The sequence below is a fragment of the Scomber japonicus genome, chromosome 23 (genome assembly GCF_027409825.1).
Source record: "Scomber japonicus isolate fScoJap1 chromosome 23, fScoJap1.pri, whole genome shotgun sequence".
Lineage (NCBI taxonomy): Eukaryota > Metazoa > Chordata > Actinopteri > Scombriformes > Scombridae > Scomber > Scomber japonicus.
Window position 1 is genome coordinate 2340208 of NC_070600.1, and position 21073 is coordinate 2361280.

General features: G+C 38.4%; 1 protein-coding gene across 1 annotated transcript in view; it reads left to right on the plus strand.

The window, feature by feature from the left end:
* The window catches only part of tmem178bb (transmembrane protein 178Bb), a 137852-nt gene that overhangs the window by 69148 nt on the left and 47631 nt on the right, over nt 1–21073 (plus strand). Inside the window, exon 2 of the mRNA XM_053314086.1 lies at nt 5418–5531. Within this exon, the coding sequence (XP_053170061.1) occupies nt 5418–5531 (114 nt within the window). The remainder of the gene's footprint in view (nt 1–5417; nt 5532–21073) is intronic.

Consider the following 21073-nt stretch of genomic DNA (forward strand, 5'->3'; position numbering starts at 1 on the left):
ACACACTGATCCACTCCTTCAGTGCAATCATTTCCGGTCACGATCAGTAACAGAGGAAATGGTGTCTGGCTCGGAGATATTTGCAGAAGGCTGAAGGGCAATTTGGCTAAAATGACTGAGTTAGAAATCCATTTGGGAGAGCGGGAGCAATATTCCCCCATCGCAGTGCTGGAAGGAGTGTTTCTCGGTGAAGGGGTGTAATGTTGTGTAATGTAATGTGTCTTCTGGTGCAAAAAAAAAAAAGCCAGAGGTTTGGGATTAGGCTTCCTCGAGTGTCATCGTCCACGGAGACGAGCAGAGGAGAGGTTAATGTAGCACTCACTAGTCGGGAAATCAAACGGTGAAAGTGCAGCAGCTTCAGGCAGAGGAGAGCAGATGGTGATTGATGCAGAAGGATATTGAATGTATCACAGAAGCCTGGCATCAGATTACTCCTCATTGTCCTCCTCATTCATGAAGACTGTACACACCTGTGTTAATGCTCATCAGAGGATAGAATGAACTCAATAAATAGAATGATTTAGCCAAAGTATATTATCTCCAAATGATTTTATATTACATACTAACACATTGTGTACACTGGTGTGACGGCAACAGTTTACCAGTGAAGGCTTTGTGTACAGTCATTGAGTGATCAGGACTATGTATGATGTGTAATGGGAAAGATGTTGCAGCATTTTTTCTCTTTCTTTGGATGTACCCTAACTTTCTAGCATCAAACACAGCACACAGACAAGTTAACAGCTGGTGAATAAAGTTGGACATCAAGCAGATAAACAAATAGTTTTTAAGCTCGTGGAGAACAGGATCTATGTTTGTCTCCCTCTGTCTGTAGGAGCTTTGGTTTGATTTAAAATCTCCATCTACTGATTAGTCCAGCTGTCAACAATGACCAAAAAACAAATCCTTAGATTTATGCTTTCAGTTACTAGAGACAATACAACATTCTAAAAAAGACTACAGTTGAACATCTATGTAAGTTAACCCTTACATACATGCTGTTCTTGTCAAATTAGATCCATTTTGACATTTGAAAGGAATTAAAAAAACACATTAATTACATTATTTAAGCCTGAAATGATATGACTTTTCCTATAGTGACCTAAAATATAATATGTGCAGCTGGTATACATTATTAAACATTTTTAAAGGTCACCATTCAAATGTTGCATAATTATGGCTGTTATGTTCCCATTCTAGATAACATGAACACAAAATATATTTGTGGTTCACTTGTTGTAGTAATTATAATTATTATAATTATAAAGGAACACTTAAACCAGTATGTGAGGGTTAAGGCAGCAAAATACAACAAGAATTGATTTAGAGATTTTTTCCATCCTAAAGCCTTTACATGCTTAGTTCATTTGAACTTAATTTGTGTCTTATTTTGTGCTTTGTGGTCAAAGATACACAAACAGTTTTCTATCAAATGAGATTCTCAGAGATGAAGACCAGTTAGGAAAGCTAAAAGATCACTTACATAATGTGTTATTTGAGAATCTTGGAGGTTAATATAAATGTATGTAAATAGCATTCTCCATTTCTCTTCCTTTTTATTTATTTATTTTTTGGTGATGTCACTGTGTCCCCAAACGTATTAAAGCAAACAGAGCTGAACATACATTGGAAATGATATTGGACTTGCACTCATAAGGTCAAACAAGACATCTCTATATGAGTGTTGCTCTGTATCTGCTGATAGGGAACTGTTTCTAAGCTGTTTCACTTTCCTCAAGTGGCCAAAAAAATCTATTGTTTCATAGAAATATGGCTTATTTAAAAGTAACACTAGGGCTTATCTGTTAGTTTTGGTAATTGGTTATTTGCTATGATAATATTTTACTCACCAGCTTCTTCAGAGTCAAACAAACATGAAGACACAGCTTTACAACCATCAAGCTTTTAAACATGTTTCATATGTAAGAATAGGTGGAGTGTGGTTGTAGAGAAACAGGCTTCATGGTTCTTGTGTGCTGTTTCCCTCACTCTCAACATGTTACCATGTGTTTGCCAGGCTCAGGCTGAGTCACGCGGCTGCTGCTGGAGGAACGGCTGTTCATCGCTGAAAAAAGCTGTTGACTCATGTTAGTTCACATCTTCAGTGACCCAGACAAAATGACTTTGTTTTGGAGTGAATACATAATTGCTCCTTCACAGGTAAATATTTGAAAATGATCGAGACTAGGCTGCTGAACGCTGCGTTTGAAACACTTTAGGTTTTTTTTTAGAGGATTGTGTGCCGCCTTATCTCTTTATAAATATTTAAATTGGAAGCCTGGATAACCTGAGGCATGAATACATTTTAGGAAATGCACTCTAAAAGGATATTGGACAGGTCTTTTTGTCCTCCCTCTCCAGCCTTCATCATGTATGCTGTAAGACTGTAAAAGGACCCTGATCGTTTTTCTGGGTAAAAAGGGTTGCTTGGCAACGCCTATCCAGTTAGTTGTTGTCGTTTATGACACGTTTGTGACTTATTTTAAGATTGCCACACTGTATGTGGTGACTATTAGCACACAGTAGCAGCAGACACTGTGTGAAACACTGTATGAAACATGTTTACACTACACAAATCCTCCAAAAGTCAAATAATGAGAATAAAGGACAAGTACACACCTGTGTTTAGTAACAGGTTAGAGAGTTAGATTAGAATAGATGATTGTATCAAACACAGACACACGGGATTGTATTGATTACATGGGCGTCGCTGCCATTATATGAGGGAGGAACAAGTCCCATCCCTTTTTTTAAATGATTGGCCACTTTTCCCATGTTGATAATGACTACATCAGTCTATCCACTCAGTGCTGTTTTCATAGCCATGTGTCAGTGCCTCATTATTAAATCCATTCTGCTTGCTTATGGAGAGAATGCTTAAATCAATGAAACTCCATTTTACTGCTACCTTACACCCAGACAGATTTGCATGCGCGCAAACACACACACACACACACACACACACACACACACGCACACACACACACACACACGCACACACACACACGCACACACACACGCACACACACACACACACGCACACACACACACACACACACACACACACACACACACACACACACTGCTGACCATACCTTGTAATTGATGCTCATGTTAACGTACTTAAAATAAAAGCTTGACATTTAACTAAATGTTAGTATTTATGGCCTTTTGCTCACTGCCTTTTTGTTTTAATTACAAAGTTTGTATATGCAGACAAGATTGATTGATTATTAAACTACATGAATGTATTTAAGTAGTTCAGTTTTTCTCCATCTCATCTACTCAATGGTATGATGAAATCTGTGCAGCTCCACCTGATGTGACCACAGTGGTTGACAGACGGACGGACACACTGTCCTACTGACCAACCTGCTGCTCAACAGGGCTAAAAATAATACAGCATGTTCACAGACATCATATGCTTAAAGTGCAATTATCTAGGATTATGGAAACTAATATGTAAGCTCCCATCTGTTAATATGCATGTGCTGTACATACATATATGTATGTATGTATGTATTATTATTTGTAGTAGTAGTAATAGTAGTAGTAGTAATTTTTCTGTTTGGAGTACCAGCTCATCCACCATCATCTGGTTTCATCAGAAACATGTTGTCTGGCTGTGTGAGTGATGAGGTGCTGCAGATAAAGAGATAGTCATGAATGGGTAATCACCATTGTCAGCAGTTGTAGTCTCAACATGTGTATGCCAGGGTGTGTGTGCATGGCTACAGGACAGGTCAGGGGGGGTGGGGGTGGGGGCGAGGGCGCGGTGGCGGTGGGGCAGTGTTATCCTGGTTGTCTCTGTTTGTGCAGTTGAAATCTCCCAGGACTCCAATAATGTAATTTCAGTAAGCCACGCACCTTGCCAGAGATTATTAGAGCGGACACGCAGTAATGGTGTCAAAAAGAAGCAGCTCTTCCTCCACCAGCCAGAAAATGACAGTCTCGGTATGAACATACACAATTACAGTCGCCATTTTCACACTGAAATCACAGTGGCACAGGGCTGCTTCTGTCCCATGCACACACACCAGACACAAGTCAGTTAAATGAGAACTATAGCACTAAAGATGAAGATGAGGGAGCCTTTAAAAAAAAAAGATATTACTATCATCAGATGGTTGACTTGGCTCAAAGGATGCCCTGAGCAAGAGGAGTGGTTTAAAAAAAAAAGAGTTTATTAGTTTGTGTTATTTCAGGGACTAAGGAAAACCTGCCACTAGAGCTGAAGTGATGGATCTATGTCACTTTCAATACTAAATCCTACTGACTTTGGTGATTCCTTTATCTAGTGCTACCATCAGGCTGATATCTTCAGTTTCTATTTAAATATTATTGGATGGCCATTTCAGTAAAAGTTCCTCCTGAGGCTGATTTTGGGAAGATCGTTAGTAGATCTGAGATAATAACCGTCTTAAACATTTCAACATGCTTCCACACAATATAGTCAACAGTATGGCCAACAACATATTTAAGTTATTAACAGCTGCAGCAGTTTGGGCCTAGGGATCTGTGCATGACCATGACTGGATGTAATATTTGAATGTAGACGTGACGTCAGGCAGCCCAACACACCAATAGAAATACAAACCTCTGTTTTTCTATTTTCTGATCATTTCCCGTTTTTCTATCCAACATTCCACAAACAGTAAGTTGACTCCAAGGCTAACATACATTGATCTGACAAATTAGAAATACAATTTTAGATACTTGAATACAATTTTCTAGTTTTCTTTTTTTTATGCCACAACAATGTCACACTACTTCTGTCTTTCCTTCTGTAAGAGAATAGTCATTATCACATGGGGGTATGAGGTATTGTGTCAACTAATGCTGCCCCTAACCCTAACCCTAACCCCAACCCTAAGCCTTTCTTTAAATATATTAAACATCTTCCACAGTGGTTCAGTAGTTCTACAGCTCAGCTCAGCTCCAGTAATTCAGACATTTCTGACTGTCAGATTGACTCAGGTCTACATTGTCAGTGAAACATGTCATCTAAAAATCCCACACACACATCACCAGGCCAGGGGACATTTATAATTATACACTAAACGACTCCCTTGACTGATTAGTTAATAGCTTTTGAAGAACACATCATTTCTCTGACAGCTATTGTATTACAGTTGTAGGTCATAAAAATGTATGTTGAAAGTGTTCCTTCAATGTTAATACAATAGGATCTCATACAACAGCAGATTGCTATTGTTTTAGGAGAGAAGAGTGATTTGCCTGTGTCTGGGTATTTCATTAATAACTGCAGACATGGCTGACTGTGGAACAATGTTATCTTGACGTCCCATTCAGTCCTACTCGGTGTGTCATCAGCGTGGATCTTATGTAATGACCCATGAGTCAATATTGTTCCTGTATTTTTTTTTCTTCTAAATCTTTTCTTCTTTCCACTGCAGGTTCCATTGCAAGGTGCTCCTACATCAAGTATCATTACTCCTCGGCTACAATACCCAAAAACCTCTCCTACAACATCACCAAGACAATAAGGCAGGATGAGTGGCACTCCCTCCGTAAGTCTGCTACTATCTGGAAATAATTTAATTCCATGTGGAAATGCTTTAGGCAGAATAGATTTCATTAGCTTCTCTGAAAAGAAGACATTAAAACATTTCTATTACATTACTGTCATAAACATGTTTTAAAGAAAAAAGAGATCCATAGAAACACAGCACATCTTTATCCAGTCTTCTGTTTTATTGTTATTGTAGTGATATTCAAGAAAGTTTTATTCTGATTAAACCTTTACTATCTTCACTTAGATTTCCTCTGATTGGTTTGTTGTTTTTTTTAGATAGAAATCTGCTTTTCTGATTTGCTCTTCTTAAGCAGGTTCAGTGTGTTGTAAGAGTGTAAGAGTGTGTGTGTTCTTGTTACGAGACTCAAACCAGCAACATTTCCAGTATATCACCATTAAATGAACCACTAAACCATTCTGCCCAGCAATGATCAATAATCTTTGATGGTGTTGTTATGTGGAACAGTGGAACTAAGACATGATGTGGTGTTAGTTGATCAGTCTGTCTGTCCAACACTTTATTCCAGAGAAAAGTGCTGACTAGACAACCTTGACCTTTGCTGTGGAAAGTCATCCACCACAGCAGAACACTTCACTGCAGTTATTTTAATGACCCCCTCTTACCCTTACCCCTTTATAGCCTCTTCATCAGGTCAAATTTAATTCTGTCAGCACTTTGGTCAATGACAGGATATCTTTAAGGAACAGCTCTACATTTTGGAAAATGTTGCTTCATTCTTATTAGCTTTGTTTCTAAGGGTGAGATGGGAAGCTGGATATTCATTTAATGTCTGTGAGTTTAGTACAGAGCTGGAGTCAGGACATGATTAACCTAGCTTAGCATAAATACATAAAAATCGATCAACACCTCTAAACTGCACTGATTAAAATGTTGTATCTCTTTTATTTAAAATGCATACAGTATAGTTGCAGTATAGAGTGAAACTATTTTCCATCTAGGCACAGATACAAAAACTAAAACCTGTGTTCACCTGTGATGTTAAACAGAAGAACATCCTGTTTGTCAAGAAATATTTATTGTAGTGCTAAAACTGTTACATTTCTATTAAAGCAAACAAGATATATTGTGTTAATAAGTAAGCATTACAGGTGCTGTGCTGTGTGTTTTTTAGCTGTGGACATTGAGCCAGAATAGCAGTTTTCCCTCTTATGCTAAGCTAGGCTAACTAAGTCCTGACTCCAGCTCTGTACTTAATACACAGAGAGGAGACTGATCTTAATCTACTAATCTCACTCTCAGAATGAAAGCAAATAGGCTTATTTCCAAAAGTGTTGATCTATCCCTTCCATCAGAGTTTTTGGAGATCAAGTTTTTTTTTGCTTCACCCTTTGACCTTTCTGTCAGAACCACAGTCATTAAAATTAATCTATTCTTTCCACTCTGGATACTCAGTGATCTTTCCTTTTTCCTCCAAACTAGGTTAAAATAAACTGTCAAATAATCTATTTGTCAGATTGTACATTCATGCTCCCTCATGATTTTAATGACACCATAGCGTTTCCTCCAGTACCTCCATAGATCAAACCACTCTACTGCTAATGTTGTTTACGTCTGACCAATGCTCTCATATGTGGAGGTAATGAACATCCAGTTTGAGTCACACTCATAGTTTTATTTGTCCAGTGATTTCTGTGCCAGCAGCTGGAGGGCTTCGTCTACACAATGCAGTTTGCCTGATAGATTATATCAGTATGGGTACGAGTGCTGTCAGTGGAATCTAGTGGGAGTCTATCTACTTTTAGGATATCTGCCAGTCATGAGCTGTTCCTCTGGGCATGTTGTAGATCTCCAGTCGCCTGGCCACTGAGCCGAGTGGAAACAAACTCTGACCTCAAACTGTCACTGTCTCAGTTTGACTAGTCGTTGGCTGTCAGGTGACAGGCTTGGGAAAAGCTTCTCTCTGCTCCAAATCGCAGAGGACTGCTCTGCTGTCTGTTTTCTTCTGTCTTTTTACCAACATGCAGCTCTGTCCTACAAAGCATAGTAGGAAAAGGTTTCTATTTGGAGGCTATTCTAAAGCATATCCAGGGCAGGTGATGGTATTTTTTTTTTTTTTTTAGTATATTTTTTCAGGCTTTTTTGCCTTTAATGTACAGGACAGTGGAGATAGACAGGAAACAGGAGGCAGAGAGAGGGGAACGACATGCAGGATAAGACCGCTCGGCTCGGGACTCGAACCGGGGTCACCTGCAACGAGGACTGTAGCTTCAATACATGGGGCGGGTGCTCTACCCGCTGAGCTACGCTCAACCCCAGGTGGTGGTATTACGTATGAATTCATATCTCAATTTGGACCTTTTTTTTTTTTTTTCACCCTAAATCATCTAATTGTGTTTTTGTAATTTAATGAAATGACTACCTTCAGTGGTCGTCCTTCAAAACACCTCTCACCTCTGCTCTCCAGGGAGACAAACCACAGACACAGACCACTCTGAAGGAGGCATGATAACCCTAAAATGTTTGATGAATGAAGTGTGGTGTTCTGCAGAGGAGCTGTGTTTGAATTTGGATCAAAATAGAAGATTCAACAAAAGAAGACCATAATACTGGAAAAACATGTACAACATGCTGCAAGGATTGTTATATATGGTGTTTGATTACTATAACATGCCTGAGACTTAAGCACACTATGCTTCTTCTTAGAGCATCATAACCTGAACTAATTATTATAAAAAGAATATATAAGTGTTTTTAATAGTAACTTGTTTATAAAGTCACATATAACTGAGAATGGAAAGTTTATGAGACATACACTATGTTTAAGCCCGCTTCAGTTATTTGCAGTCATGAACTGAGACTTAGGGGAATAGGAGGGCAAATCAGACACTGGTTACAACCCCATATTGAACCAGCTCTATTGATCACTGACACATGACTAAGTTTAATGATCATAAGAAGAATGGTCAACCAGATATTCATATATGTATTTAGTAGATGTTTCAATATTTCACTGATAAACACCTTTGATCTGATGGTGGCATAAGATAACATAGACCATTAATATCTGAGACAGAAAAACACTGTTGTGTGTACTTTATTCTGTCTATTATTTGTAGCCACAGTCATTACTTTCAACATTCATTTTGCAGAACAGTATGTTTTCTTATTCTGTGATTGGCAGGATAGTTGGTTGAATGTGATCAGTTTGCATCACACTTTGGTATCATATAGAGATATTTAGTCAAAGTTTAAAGTCCCTCTCCACTTATTATAGCATCACTTGTATGTTTGAGCTCCACTGTGCAGAATGTTATATGTCCAGAGTTTGTTTTCACATGCATCAGCTGAAAGAGGAAAGTTTCTCTGTACTCATTAAACATCTGAGTTCAAGGGAAGGGCCCACAAGCATGATGGGAAGCTAATGTGCTCCAGTATGCAACCTACAGTACACAAGTGTTGGAATGGAAACTTAAAGGCTCCCGTGCACATACACTGAGAATAAACTTTACAATGAAGAAGGAGACAACTTGTGTCCAGATAACATTTGCATATTCACAATCTCAATTTCTCATTGAGGAAGAAGGAGGAGATGCTATATTTAAAAAAATGAATGAGGTAATCGGATTTTTCTTGTTGTGGAAAAACTGTATTAAACACATATTTATATTCCAAGCAGAGCATTCTTTATATCTTACTACATGTCTAGAGGGGATCTTTACCCTATATGAAAATTAAAAGGATATAGAATAGACTAGAATAGAATACAACTTTATTGCTCACTAATAACAGACATACCATAGACATAAATTACATAAGATCCATAGAATCTTAAAATACATAAATACATACAAATATGTAAAGTATAAAATATAAGTGTATATCAGTTCCTGCATGTGTGCGTATATAGATGAGAGCTGTCAGCGACAATGTTCCTCACTTTCTTCCTCGTCCTCTCAGTGAACAGCTGGTTCAAAGAGGTTTGAGGTGAACTAACTATTTTATTGGCTAAGACTATTATCTTAGAGACCGTACCAGGCTGGGACATGAGAGGTTAGAACACTCTCTACACAACTCCATATAACCCTACATACAATATGTCCCACACATCATTACTATTTAACACCTAACCAGGTGTTAGGCTCAGTGTTTTGGTTATAGGACTTTATATAGCAGCATGTCCTGTTTACAAGCTAATTATTTATTGCAACTAAATATTTGATATACTTTTTCTTTATGGCCATGATTGGAATGCATACTTTCCCTAGTATGTTTTTCATACTACTGTGAAACAGACATGTCACAACAAAAATCACTGTGGCTGGGAATGTTGGGTCTCTTTAAAATTAAAGTGCCTTGAGATGACTTTTGTTGTGATTTGGCACTATATAAATAAAGATTGATTGATTGGTTGCTTGATTGTTACATGGCTGGTATTAAGGCATTCTTTCTGCAGTCAAAAGCGCACGGTTTTTACCCGGTCTGTATTTGGTAGATGTGACAGTTTAGGGCATTACATTCAGCATCTCTAGTAAAATGTACAGTTCCCACCAGAAGATCATAGATACTAAATAGTCCCCCATGAATAGGCCTTTTAGTTCCAGACAAGGACAAAAGACATCACATTTATTGGGCTAAATAAGAGAGCTGCTGCTGGTAATGTAAATGCTGTGAAAATGTTCATAGGTTCATATGCATATTCTATATAGGAATAGAAAGGATGTGTTTCATCTTCACTATCTTGGTTATCTCATGAAAACACATAGCTCATATTTATGGCAGGAAGGTCACCCTCCTCTAGTCAGACATGTTTAATGTCCTTATTACCGAGCCTATCCACACACAATCTCAGTGTGAGATAACTCCACTCCTCTAACCGATGGCCTGTCAATCTAAACATGGGTATGAAAACGAAAAATAGAAATAGCAAAAGGATGAATAAACCCAGGCCTCTCCAATGAGCATCTGCACTCACTACTAAATCAATAACAGGCCAAGAAGTGACAAATTAAATCACAGCTCTGAGTGACCCACTAATAAGACATTACACGTAGGCCTTGAACTGGGGGGGTCTTCAGGGATCGTGAGCCTAATGAGTCCAGGGTCTAACTGCAGATTGACTGACCATGGATCCTCAGACAGACTGTGTTATCAGCTGGATAAAGCTAACACTCTATAATACAACCACTCCACGCTTAAAACTCAAAGAACTTGAGAAACATGTTGCGAGTTACATTATAGAGAAAGATTCAGTGATGAATAAAGCAAGAGCAGAATTAATCTTGCAGTCCAATAATTGCAGTTATGTCATGAAAGAACGGTGCAAATACCCTGTAGTTTTCTTTTTCCTTCCATTTGATCCTAGATGTTCAGGGAGCTGACATGTGTGTGAACTTAGTGGCATATTCCAGCATATTTGACATCAACGAGCAGTGATGGCAGGAGCCAGATTCATAACTATTATTTTCAGCCTTAATTGTAACAGTGTTTTTCTTCACCATTTAGTGTTTTTTTATGTGGTTGAAGAAAATTTAGTGCAAAGTTTTCAGAGATGTTAGGGCCTGCTAGTGGGGAAAGTTGGCCACATCCGTGATCATACTGCGGACAAGAGTGTGATCTCAACAGCCATATAATAATTTACCACTGGCATTAATCTCTGTGTAGAGTTTTAAACAGAAGATACAGTCGCTTTTGGAGAAACACAGTTGAGATGGAATGTTTTTTTACTGCCACATTGGTTTGTCTGAAGGTAAAGTTAAGCCTCATGTTTTTTTTCTCACTGTCACTGCGGGTTGAAAGCTCAGGAAAAGTTACTCTGTTGAGATTATTTTGTCAAATAACAGGTGTGCCAAATGTAAATCTCTGAGCACAGCTGAGCCGCTAATGTTGGCACGAAATCTTCTGTCCCAGTTGCAAATTCAGTGTACTGCTTCATCCCATCCTCCAGATTCAACACGCCAAGTTTAAGAATGCAAATTTGAGCATGTAGTACTTTTTTGGGGGGAAAAAATAGTATTCTTAATTTATACCAATAGACTTGGGGTTCTGTACCACAGACAGAGTTAGGAATATGGAAAAGACTGAAGCCCACTTGTCATTTCAAGTCAATCAGTTAATCAATTAATCAATCTTTATTTATATAGCACCAAATCACAACAAAAGTCATCTCAAAGCACTTTACACATAGAGCAGGTCTTAACTGTACTCTTTAATTTCATTTAAAGAGACCCAACATTCCCACATGAGCAAGCAACTTGGTGTCAGTGACAAGAAAAAACTCCCTTTTAACAGGAAGAAACTTCAGACAGAACCAGGCTCTAAATTCAACTAGCTTTGAAGCTAACTAAAGGTCTAAACTAGCAAGCAGATGTTAAATTAGCGAGAGGTCACTTAAGGAAAGAGAAAACAAGGGGTGCTTTAAACAGAACTAGCATATGCTTAAATGCACAATGGATAATAATCCACATAAATGAAGAATATAACATAATAATAATATAATAATATAAAGTTAACTGAGAAGAGAGCAGCAGACAATAACACAGTTTTAAACCGGAAATGAAAGAATACTGATACTACTATCTGATTTTATATTCTCTTGTTATACTTAGCCACACAGTAGGCCTATGTGTCTCTGTCACCACATGACACATCTGATTAAGAATCTCTTGGTTTTCCAGAGCTACACATCTCTACTGCAGTCCAGAGGTTGGTGACAATGCTCCTGAAGCTGTTTGGTAACTGACAAATAAACATGGCAGAAGAAGAACACAAGCACCTAGATCAGGGCTCGTCAACCTATGTCACACATGCCATAGGTTACAAGAAAAAATGTTGTAATATTTGCCTCTTTCAGCTGTCTCGGACAAACTAATTTCAGTTTATTTCAGTAAATGACAGAGCTGTGTACACTCCCTGCTGCCAAAATGTTGTGTGTCATACTTCAAAATGTCATTTTGAAACAAGGCACAAGAAAAACTTGTGATAAGATAAAGATAAGATAAAGATATGGCTGATGAAGCTGTATCAATCAGGAGGGCAAAAGCACTGCGGATAAGTACCAAGTTATAGAGGGCAGCTATAAAGTCACAGTATTCTGCTAAACATGGGATGCCATTCTCAGATGGAGCGTATACTGTATAAAGAAGGCTTTCCTCAGCAGTTCATATTTCATATCTGATGGTTTACCCAAACAGACTATCAACCAACAGGATCAAAGAAATGCCTGTTTCTGCCAGAACTGTAAAGAGATGCTTTACCAAGTGGCTGAAAACATAAGGCACAAGCAAACGAGAGGATGGATGTAAATGATGTTACCACATATTGCAAAGAAGGAGAGATATGTTGGTTGTTGTTTAAAGTTCATGCATGGTACTACCCATTAGGATGATGTGTCAAAAGCATTTTCCGTTTATTTTAAGGAGAGAGAGGCTGATATCAAGAGAAAACTTTGGGTTAATTTACGTAGAAATGCTCTCTGATGTGGATGTGCACTGTATAGTGTATAATCTGAATGACAAATGACATCTATTATCTATGATTATGACCTTCCGTACTGTAGCCTTGGTTGCTAAGATTGTTACTAAGGTTTTTCCCTTTTTTTCCATGTGTCGTTTGTGTTGTCCACTCTAACATTCCACAACATAATCCAGCTCATATGTACAGGCGTGTTTGATCAGTTTCTATTTTGAGTAGAGTGAGAAAAAAAGCGAAATCTTGTTACAGTAAATAGCATGGAACAAAGTGGGCTTGAGGAGCTAGAACGGCCTATTTCAGACAGAGGCTGAACCCGAGGAGATGAAGATGAAAATAAGGAAATAAGAATAAATAAGGATTTTCAACTGTAATATATGCAAACATATTCAGTAGAGCCCCAGAATATAAATATAGACCTAGACATGTAGAAAATATGCATTGTCTTGTCAATGATCAATAAATAATAAACAATTGTAGCAGTTGCAACTTCAGTGTAACTTGTATCATAGGTACAGATCCTGTAGAGTCTATCATACTGACGTAGTAACACTTGGGATGAGGAAGATTATGTCCGTGTCTTGAAAAGATGACCTTTTCAACATCTGGCACATTATAAACGCTGGCCTTACTGTGTAGGTCAGTCTAACATTTCTCTGTGCAACCAGCTCCTGGAAGTGGAAGACCAGACACAGCTTTTAAGGATGAGTAACCCCACTTCAACTCAGTCCTTTTAGGCTGTTTGGTCAGAAGACAGAGTTTTTAATAGTTTGCTGTTCAACTTCACTGATGTCCTGGACCAAATCCACCCACACTGCCTTGGGCCTTGTATGGATTAAGTAAGAATGACAACCTAGTCTTGACTTTCATGTAGTGTGTGAAATTGAGCTTGGGCAGGCCTGACAATTTCTCCCACTCCCATTATATAGATTTGAGGAAACCGTAGGGTGACATTGACACCGCTTCAAAGACTCAGAGATGAACACGATACTCATTTGTTTCTGTCAGTCAAAAAAGCCGCAGCAACTCGCAGCGGCACCCGTGCAGTCGGGAACGAAAACCCCTTTTCTATTATTGCTGAACATCAAAGCAACAGCAGAGTACGCAATATCCCTTCTCCCACCCCCATTGTCTGTCACAGATGCAGACAGCAGCGAGGGTGCATACATTTTTGATGCTGGCTTTTAGAGAGGACAGGATGGAAGGAGGTTTTCTCATACTGCAGCTTAGGGATTTTGTTACTTCAAAAGGAAGCATAAATTGTGAGCTGGGAAAAGCTGTCAATGAGTGACAGCGTATAATCCAAGGTACCAGCTAAAGGTTGTGGCTCAGGCTAATTGTTCACCAGGCAGCCATTCCTACTCAATCTTATCACGCTGATGTGGCTGCTGCGGTTGGTAAATTATGCAACAAGCAGGCCTGCATGAAGATGACAGGGACTTAACTCATTAAGAAGCATCGATTCACTGCTATTTAAAAGCTTTGTAGGGTCACTGTTTTCCTAGAACCTTCACCCTTCTACCACATCAACGTCATCTTTCACATGCCCCAAACAAGCAGACTGTGATGTGGTGGTTGGCCTTTCTGTGTCTTACGCTGCATTTTAGACCAAAACTGTGCACAGCCCTCACAATCATTTGAAAGGGGGCAGTGCATTTACGTAATGGTGGTGACTGACTGAATGTGGCAACATATTCAATTATACAGTTAAGTACTACACAAGTACTTTTTTTCTTACTTCACCAACACTACAAAGCACAATCACTCAATTTTAATATTAAAAATCCACCAGCTTTTCCTTTCAAGATTAAGATGAATACTGCTCTGGAATATACATGTTAAAAGGCTAAAACAGTCAACTGTTACTCATCCTGATTTGTACTTTCTAGCCTGTGGAAGCACTTTTTTGTGTTCATACATGTACAAATATAAACTAGTAATCTAGTAATATATATATAAAACACATATGCACATAGATGTTTATAAATAAATAAACAAATAGACAAGGGATGAAAATAAAACGGAGAAAGAAAACATACCATATGCATTATCATAACTTATACAACAATTTACAGTAAAGAAAAGGGTTAAGTTCTAGTTTCAAGGGAGTTCATCAAATATATTTTTTGTAATCTTATATCTATATATATCTATCTTTTATCTCATGTTTATCAAGGAAAGCGATTTGACAATTGAATTGATGTCCACAGAAAAATCTGTTTATAGTTCAAAATAAAAACGTTAACTACATAATACGGCGACTCATTTTTTCTGTTGTTATAGTAACATATACACATATCTGGATAGTTTACTAGATAGATTTTGGGTAGAATTGTTTAATGAATTTCTTTTGCCTTATTAGAAATAAAAATGCATGAGGTAAAAGCCAAGGAAAGGAGCTTTGTCAATGAGAAGATAACCCTGATGATGTCTTAGTGAGGTCATCAGGGTGATCTCAGTTTAGATCTGAGGAATATAAATTGATAGACAAATAAAGTTCAGTTGTAAGGTGTTTGAGTAATATGACCCACTGAGTTGCATTATGGGAAATGCAGCACCCAATGTTATTTGAGTTTGAGACATATTAGGTACTAAAAGTATCAATGTATCATCTGGTTTGATTTTGACAAATCTGTAAAATCTGTCTCTTGTAAGTCTCCCAATTTTATGGAAATGCAAACTGGACTGCTGGAATACTCCTTTAAATGATTATAACATTATAGAGTAATTTATATGATAAAAATCTCCTTAGTTAGGTCCAGACACTCCACTCTTTTTGTCATGACAAAGAAAGATGGCAATTATTATTGTATGGATATTACTAATTTCTTGCAAGATCAAGCTTGGTGCTGCACATCAATCATGGACCAGGGCCAGACCAAATCAGTGTTGGAGGCTCTTAGATCAATTTAGTTTGTAGCCTGTGCACATAGCTGCTGCTGAATATTAAAATAGACCTATGGATGAGGTGTTATTTCTTACCAAAATTTTACAACTGCATCTGTATTAACTACCAACCAGGTGGACCAGAAGATTTTTCAGTGTCTGGCAGAAATGGGAAAACAAAGCCACATAGCCAAACAGTGCAGGGGAAAACTAAAAATGAAAAAATTTAGTTCAATGTACTGAACGCTGTTCCACCAACTATCAACCAGTACCCTGAACTCAACATAAACCTGAATGAAAATCAGTGTCAGCTACACTTTCTACATTGTCCGTCTGCCTTCCAATGTCACTCACCTACCAAACACACCATAAAAATGACAACTGGTGCCTTTTTAATGTTGTACAGGATGGATATTTGAAATGTCCCACTTCAATTATTATAATTCAACTCACTTCAATTCAAGCCCATCACCCAAACCAACCCATACACATATAGTAGATAGGAAAAAAAAGGGAAAATATAGTTGATCACAGAACCAAAAATATTCAGATGCTAACTTAAAACAGCAATTTGTGGAATTGACAATTCCACACATTGTATAGCTTTGCACTCCAGTCCAGCCAGCATGTCCATGTGGGCCCAATAAGGATTAAATTCGGGCTACAAATATGGGTCCCAAGTGGGTTTGTCCAGCTAGATATCCATGGTGGCCCCACCTGTGTTTGCCCATATGGGCATCAAGTGGGTTCTGCTGGGTTTCAGATGGGGCCCAACTGGGTGACACCAATGTAGGCCCATATGTTTGCCCATATGTTTGCCCATATGGGGTCTAAGTGGGATCAGAATGGACCTTAGATGGAGTCCATTTAGCCAGCCCACATGGGCTTCACATGTTGGTCCCATGTTTCTGAAACAATATGGGGCCCATACAGTTTGCCGTGTTTATGCCCATGCCCACTTAGTCCACTTACATCTCTTATGGGGCTCATACATTCAGTCCACATGGGCTTCACATGTGGGCCCATGTTACTGAAACCATGTGGGACCTGCAAAATTTGCCCAGTTCAAACCCATGCCAATTCAGTACCCAGGTAGCCTGCATTTAACCTATGTGGGGCCCACATGGACATGCTGGCTGGGAAGCTTCTCCCAGGCAATCTACAAAAAAATCTATAAATAGATTAACAGTTAAATTTGCCAATCCTGGCATTGATAATAAAGGTTTTGAATACACTAGTATTGACAGATTTCATACAGAAGAGGTAGAGATTGCTTTGGGCCTAGAAACACTGAGTGCTGACATTTTTACTGTTGCTATGCCATTGCAGCATTGTGGAGGACATGGTAGGTGTTAGGCTGTTTACCATTAACAATAATATCCTCACAGAAATACTGTGTGGGTGAAGATCAGCTCATCAGCTTTCACCACACCTTACATGTCACATTGGAGGAATCTTTACAAGGACTGAAGTGCTAATTAAAGACCCTGACATCCTCCTACAGTCCCTTTGAGTTCCCTTTATCAAACACAGACCCCAAACTCATTCACCTCCCCCAACCATCCCACACCATGTCTTTCATCTTCTGGGTAAATGGATGTTTAGTAGAGAAAAACAGAGTGTAACATCATTTTTGCATTGTTTTTTTTCATTTTTTTTCATTTAAGGTTGTCACTTTTGGATGGTATGTGTTCTATATTTTGATGCAATTATTAATGTCTCTGCATGTGTGTTCCACCCTCTGTTTTATCCTCTGTGTGTGTGGTGTGTGGTGTGTGTGTGTGTGTATGTGTGTGTGTGTGTGTGTGTGTGTGTGTGTGTGTGTGTGTGTGTGTGTGTGTGTGTGTGTGTGTGTGTGTGTGTGTGTGTGTGTGTCTGTGTGTGTGTGTGTGTGTGTGTGTGTGTGTGTGTGTGTGTGTGTGTGTGTGTGTGTGTGTGAGAATGGCAGCTAGGGGCTAGTTTCCACACTTCTGTAAAAAATCTTCAACTGTCCTGCTTGAGGGAATCACTTTGATGTGAGGCAGATTGAATGATCATCAGTGTGTATACAGTGTAAACAGGTTCAGAGTTGTTGGAAGGCATATTGTTGCGCTTTTGACAGAGGCTAGCAATTTTCCTTTCTTCCTCTTTAAACCTTTGAGCTAAGTCAAGTTAAACACCTCCCAGATCTAGAGTGTTGCCATACTTGAAGTAAAGATGAAATTGATATTGATCTTCTCATCGGACTCTGGGTTAAATAAGGAGATTTCCCAAAATGATTTTATTTATTAAGTGAGTTGAAAAGAGTTATGTGGGTTTGGGATGAGTGATCTCTTTATTGAACATCACAACCACCAGCAGAACAATGAGGACTCAGACCTTGTTAGTATTGAGAGGCCAAGCTATAATGAATCTTTGAAGCCTATACTCATGTCAGTGACTGACCTTCCTATTCTACACTTCTAAACTATTCCACACAGACTCTGTTAATAGTGGATCAGTGGATTTTCATCTGGATGATCAAGCTTGTTACTGTGATCTCCGTGGTTTAAGTCAATGGCCAATTACCTTTCCTTATAGTATTCACAGTGGTTGCCATTGCTGTTGTACCCTGGTGTTATACAACCAGTTCAATGGGAAATCAGCAGACAGTAATAATGATGAATTTGAAATGCTATGTGATAATATGTACTGCTAATACACTGCTGTATCTACAATGAGGGCTTATACAGCACGCACACAAGGGGAAAATAATCAGTCCCAACCCACACTGCTGTAAGTCAGCTATTATATTGTTTCAATTTCAATTAGCTTGATAATATAATCTAAGCAAGAAAAGGTGAAAGTTGGGCTAAGAGTGTGAAGCTGAAACCTGAAAACACAATAGAAAAGAACTTTTAATTATTATTAGGGCCCGAGTGCTGACCAGCGCGAAGCCCTATTGTATCTATAAACCAACATGCCGTTAATTATTATTCTTAATAATAATTAACAATAATTATTATTGTTATTGTTTTTGTTTTTTTCCACTAATGAAAATCTTGCCTATGAGGTCCCAAAATTACTGTATCCAGTGGCTGTATTTATCAAGAATCACTCCTAAGAATTACACTGAAAGTTAACTTACAACTAAAAATACTCAGAGTTGGACTTAAGACTAACAATGAAGTATCTTACTCTTACTTTCAGTAAGAAGTAGGACTACTCCCAGTAAGGAGTGTATTGTCACTGTTTTATGAGACTCAGAGCCGCAAAGCCTATTAGACTGTTAACGAAGCTACTCACATGGGTTCAAAATAAAGGTAACATTTTAAAAGATTTTAAAATTTTAAAATAGTAGGTAGTTTTAATATGACTCAGCTGTGTGAAATCAGCCCTATTCAAACACATCATTTTACAATTCCCTTAATGTTGCAGTATCATGCATATATTGCAGACACATATTATAAACAGTGTGGCATCTTCTCTTCCACTGTCCAATTTCCATTTAACTACACTTCCTACACTGACTTCTTGTAATGAAGTTGAGATTCATCAGCTTAACCAGGCTGGGCACATCATTGTGTTCAAATACGTTTTAGTGCAATATCTGTATAAGTGTGATCAAAGATTGATCAATACTGCATGGACAACAGTTCTTTCAATATGTTTATTCTCATCAAGCTTTCATTAAACAGGTCAGAACACTTCCTGAGAGATTTCTGCATCACTTTAAGAATATCAACTGTTTAGTTGTGATTTCCTACTTTGAGTAGCTTAATGAATACAGACCCAAACCTGTGCTCATTTTACACTATTATTTACAGTATGCCATAATATAGTGTAGCACAGGGAAAGGAAAGGGGAATTGGCCGATAACACCTTGTACATTTAAATACATTCCGTAGCCATAAAACTTCCTGTCTCAGATCTTTGACATTTCTGCTTTACTGTAATTTCTTGTTACCTTCCACCCAATAAATACATCAATTTAAACTGTATAAACTAAAATAAGCCAATGACATCAGTCTAGCAGTCTGAGTTGGGTTCATTGCACAGTGTAAGGTCCTCCTTGCATGCCGAACACTTTTGCGCATGTATAGGCAATTTACTGTATATTCAGACGTGACAAGAGAAAGGTCAACACATGCAATTATTTATGAGGCACCAGAGTTACTGAACTGTATCACAAGTCTGTTGGAAATATTCTATCTTGACAACATCATCACAGTTATACTCTCTCCTAGCCAGCATCTCCACAATGTCATTCTAGCCTCATTATACTCCATACATTTCACTAAGCATCTTATGTTATTGACAGGGACGTTTCTTGCATGTTCTTCTGCTGTCTGATGTCGCATTCAAGAATTATGCTAAGCAGCAGGCAATTATGGTGATAATAATTAGTGGAGCGATCAGTTTGTTTCCACTTTTAGACATGGTGAAGAGGCTGCTGATTGGCATTGTTAAGTTCTATGTTACTCGCTGCTCATGTGTGAAAGGAGCAGGTTCCATACAAGAGAAGATGGATGCTGCCGTTTGTCATTGCTGTCAAGCAGTGCTTTCAGTAAATTTTAAACATGGGTAATTGTCGTTGTAGTTATTGATCCAACATTGGTAGCAGAGGATTACAAAATTCTGCCAGAATTTGAAAACAGGAAGTGTTACTGAAGTTGGAAAAATGAAATTGAAGTCTGGAGACTGGTTATCGACTTGGAAAAGGAGTAAGCCTTGGCAGTTGCCTAATTGCTGTTGTGAAGAACGAGGGGCAATGCACTGAGGATTTGAACGATAATGAGTGAATGACTACACTTCTGACAAAATTGATTGGACTCTTTTTGCTTTTGACAGAGGAAAAGGATCAATAGTACAAGGTTTACACAGAGTTTGACCAGATCACAACAGAAAATGGTAGTTCAAAGGTAGACGACATTGTAGAATTTGAACATTGGCACAACAGAATATCTTCAATATAACTTCAAAATCGATCTACTACGTATTGCAGGACTTAATGTTACAGGCAAACAGTTGGCGCTTACCGGTTGTCCAAGCTTTGAAGAGATTGCCAGTGGAGATGCTGCTGACACTGCCTGCTACATACATTTTACTGGCAAGTGAGAAAGTAGGCCAAGTTTGCAAATTCAAACGGCTGTTCAAAAAGTAGCATTGGAATAAAATCACAGTTTGGGTGGGTATAGAGGAAATCAGGTAAGCCTAGCCTGTTTTTTTTCCGAATTACAATTGAAAACTGCCTTTCAACAGTA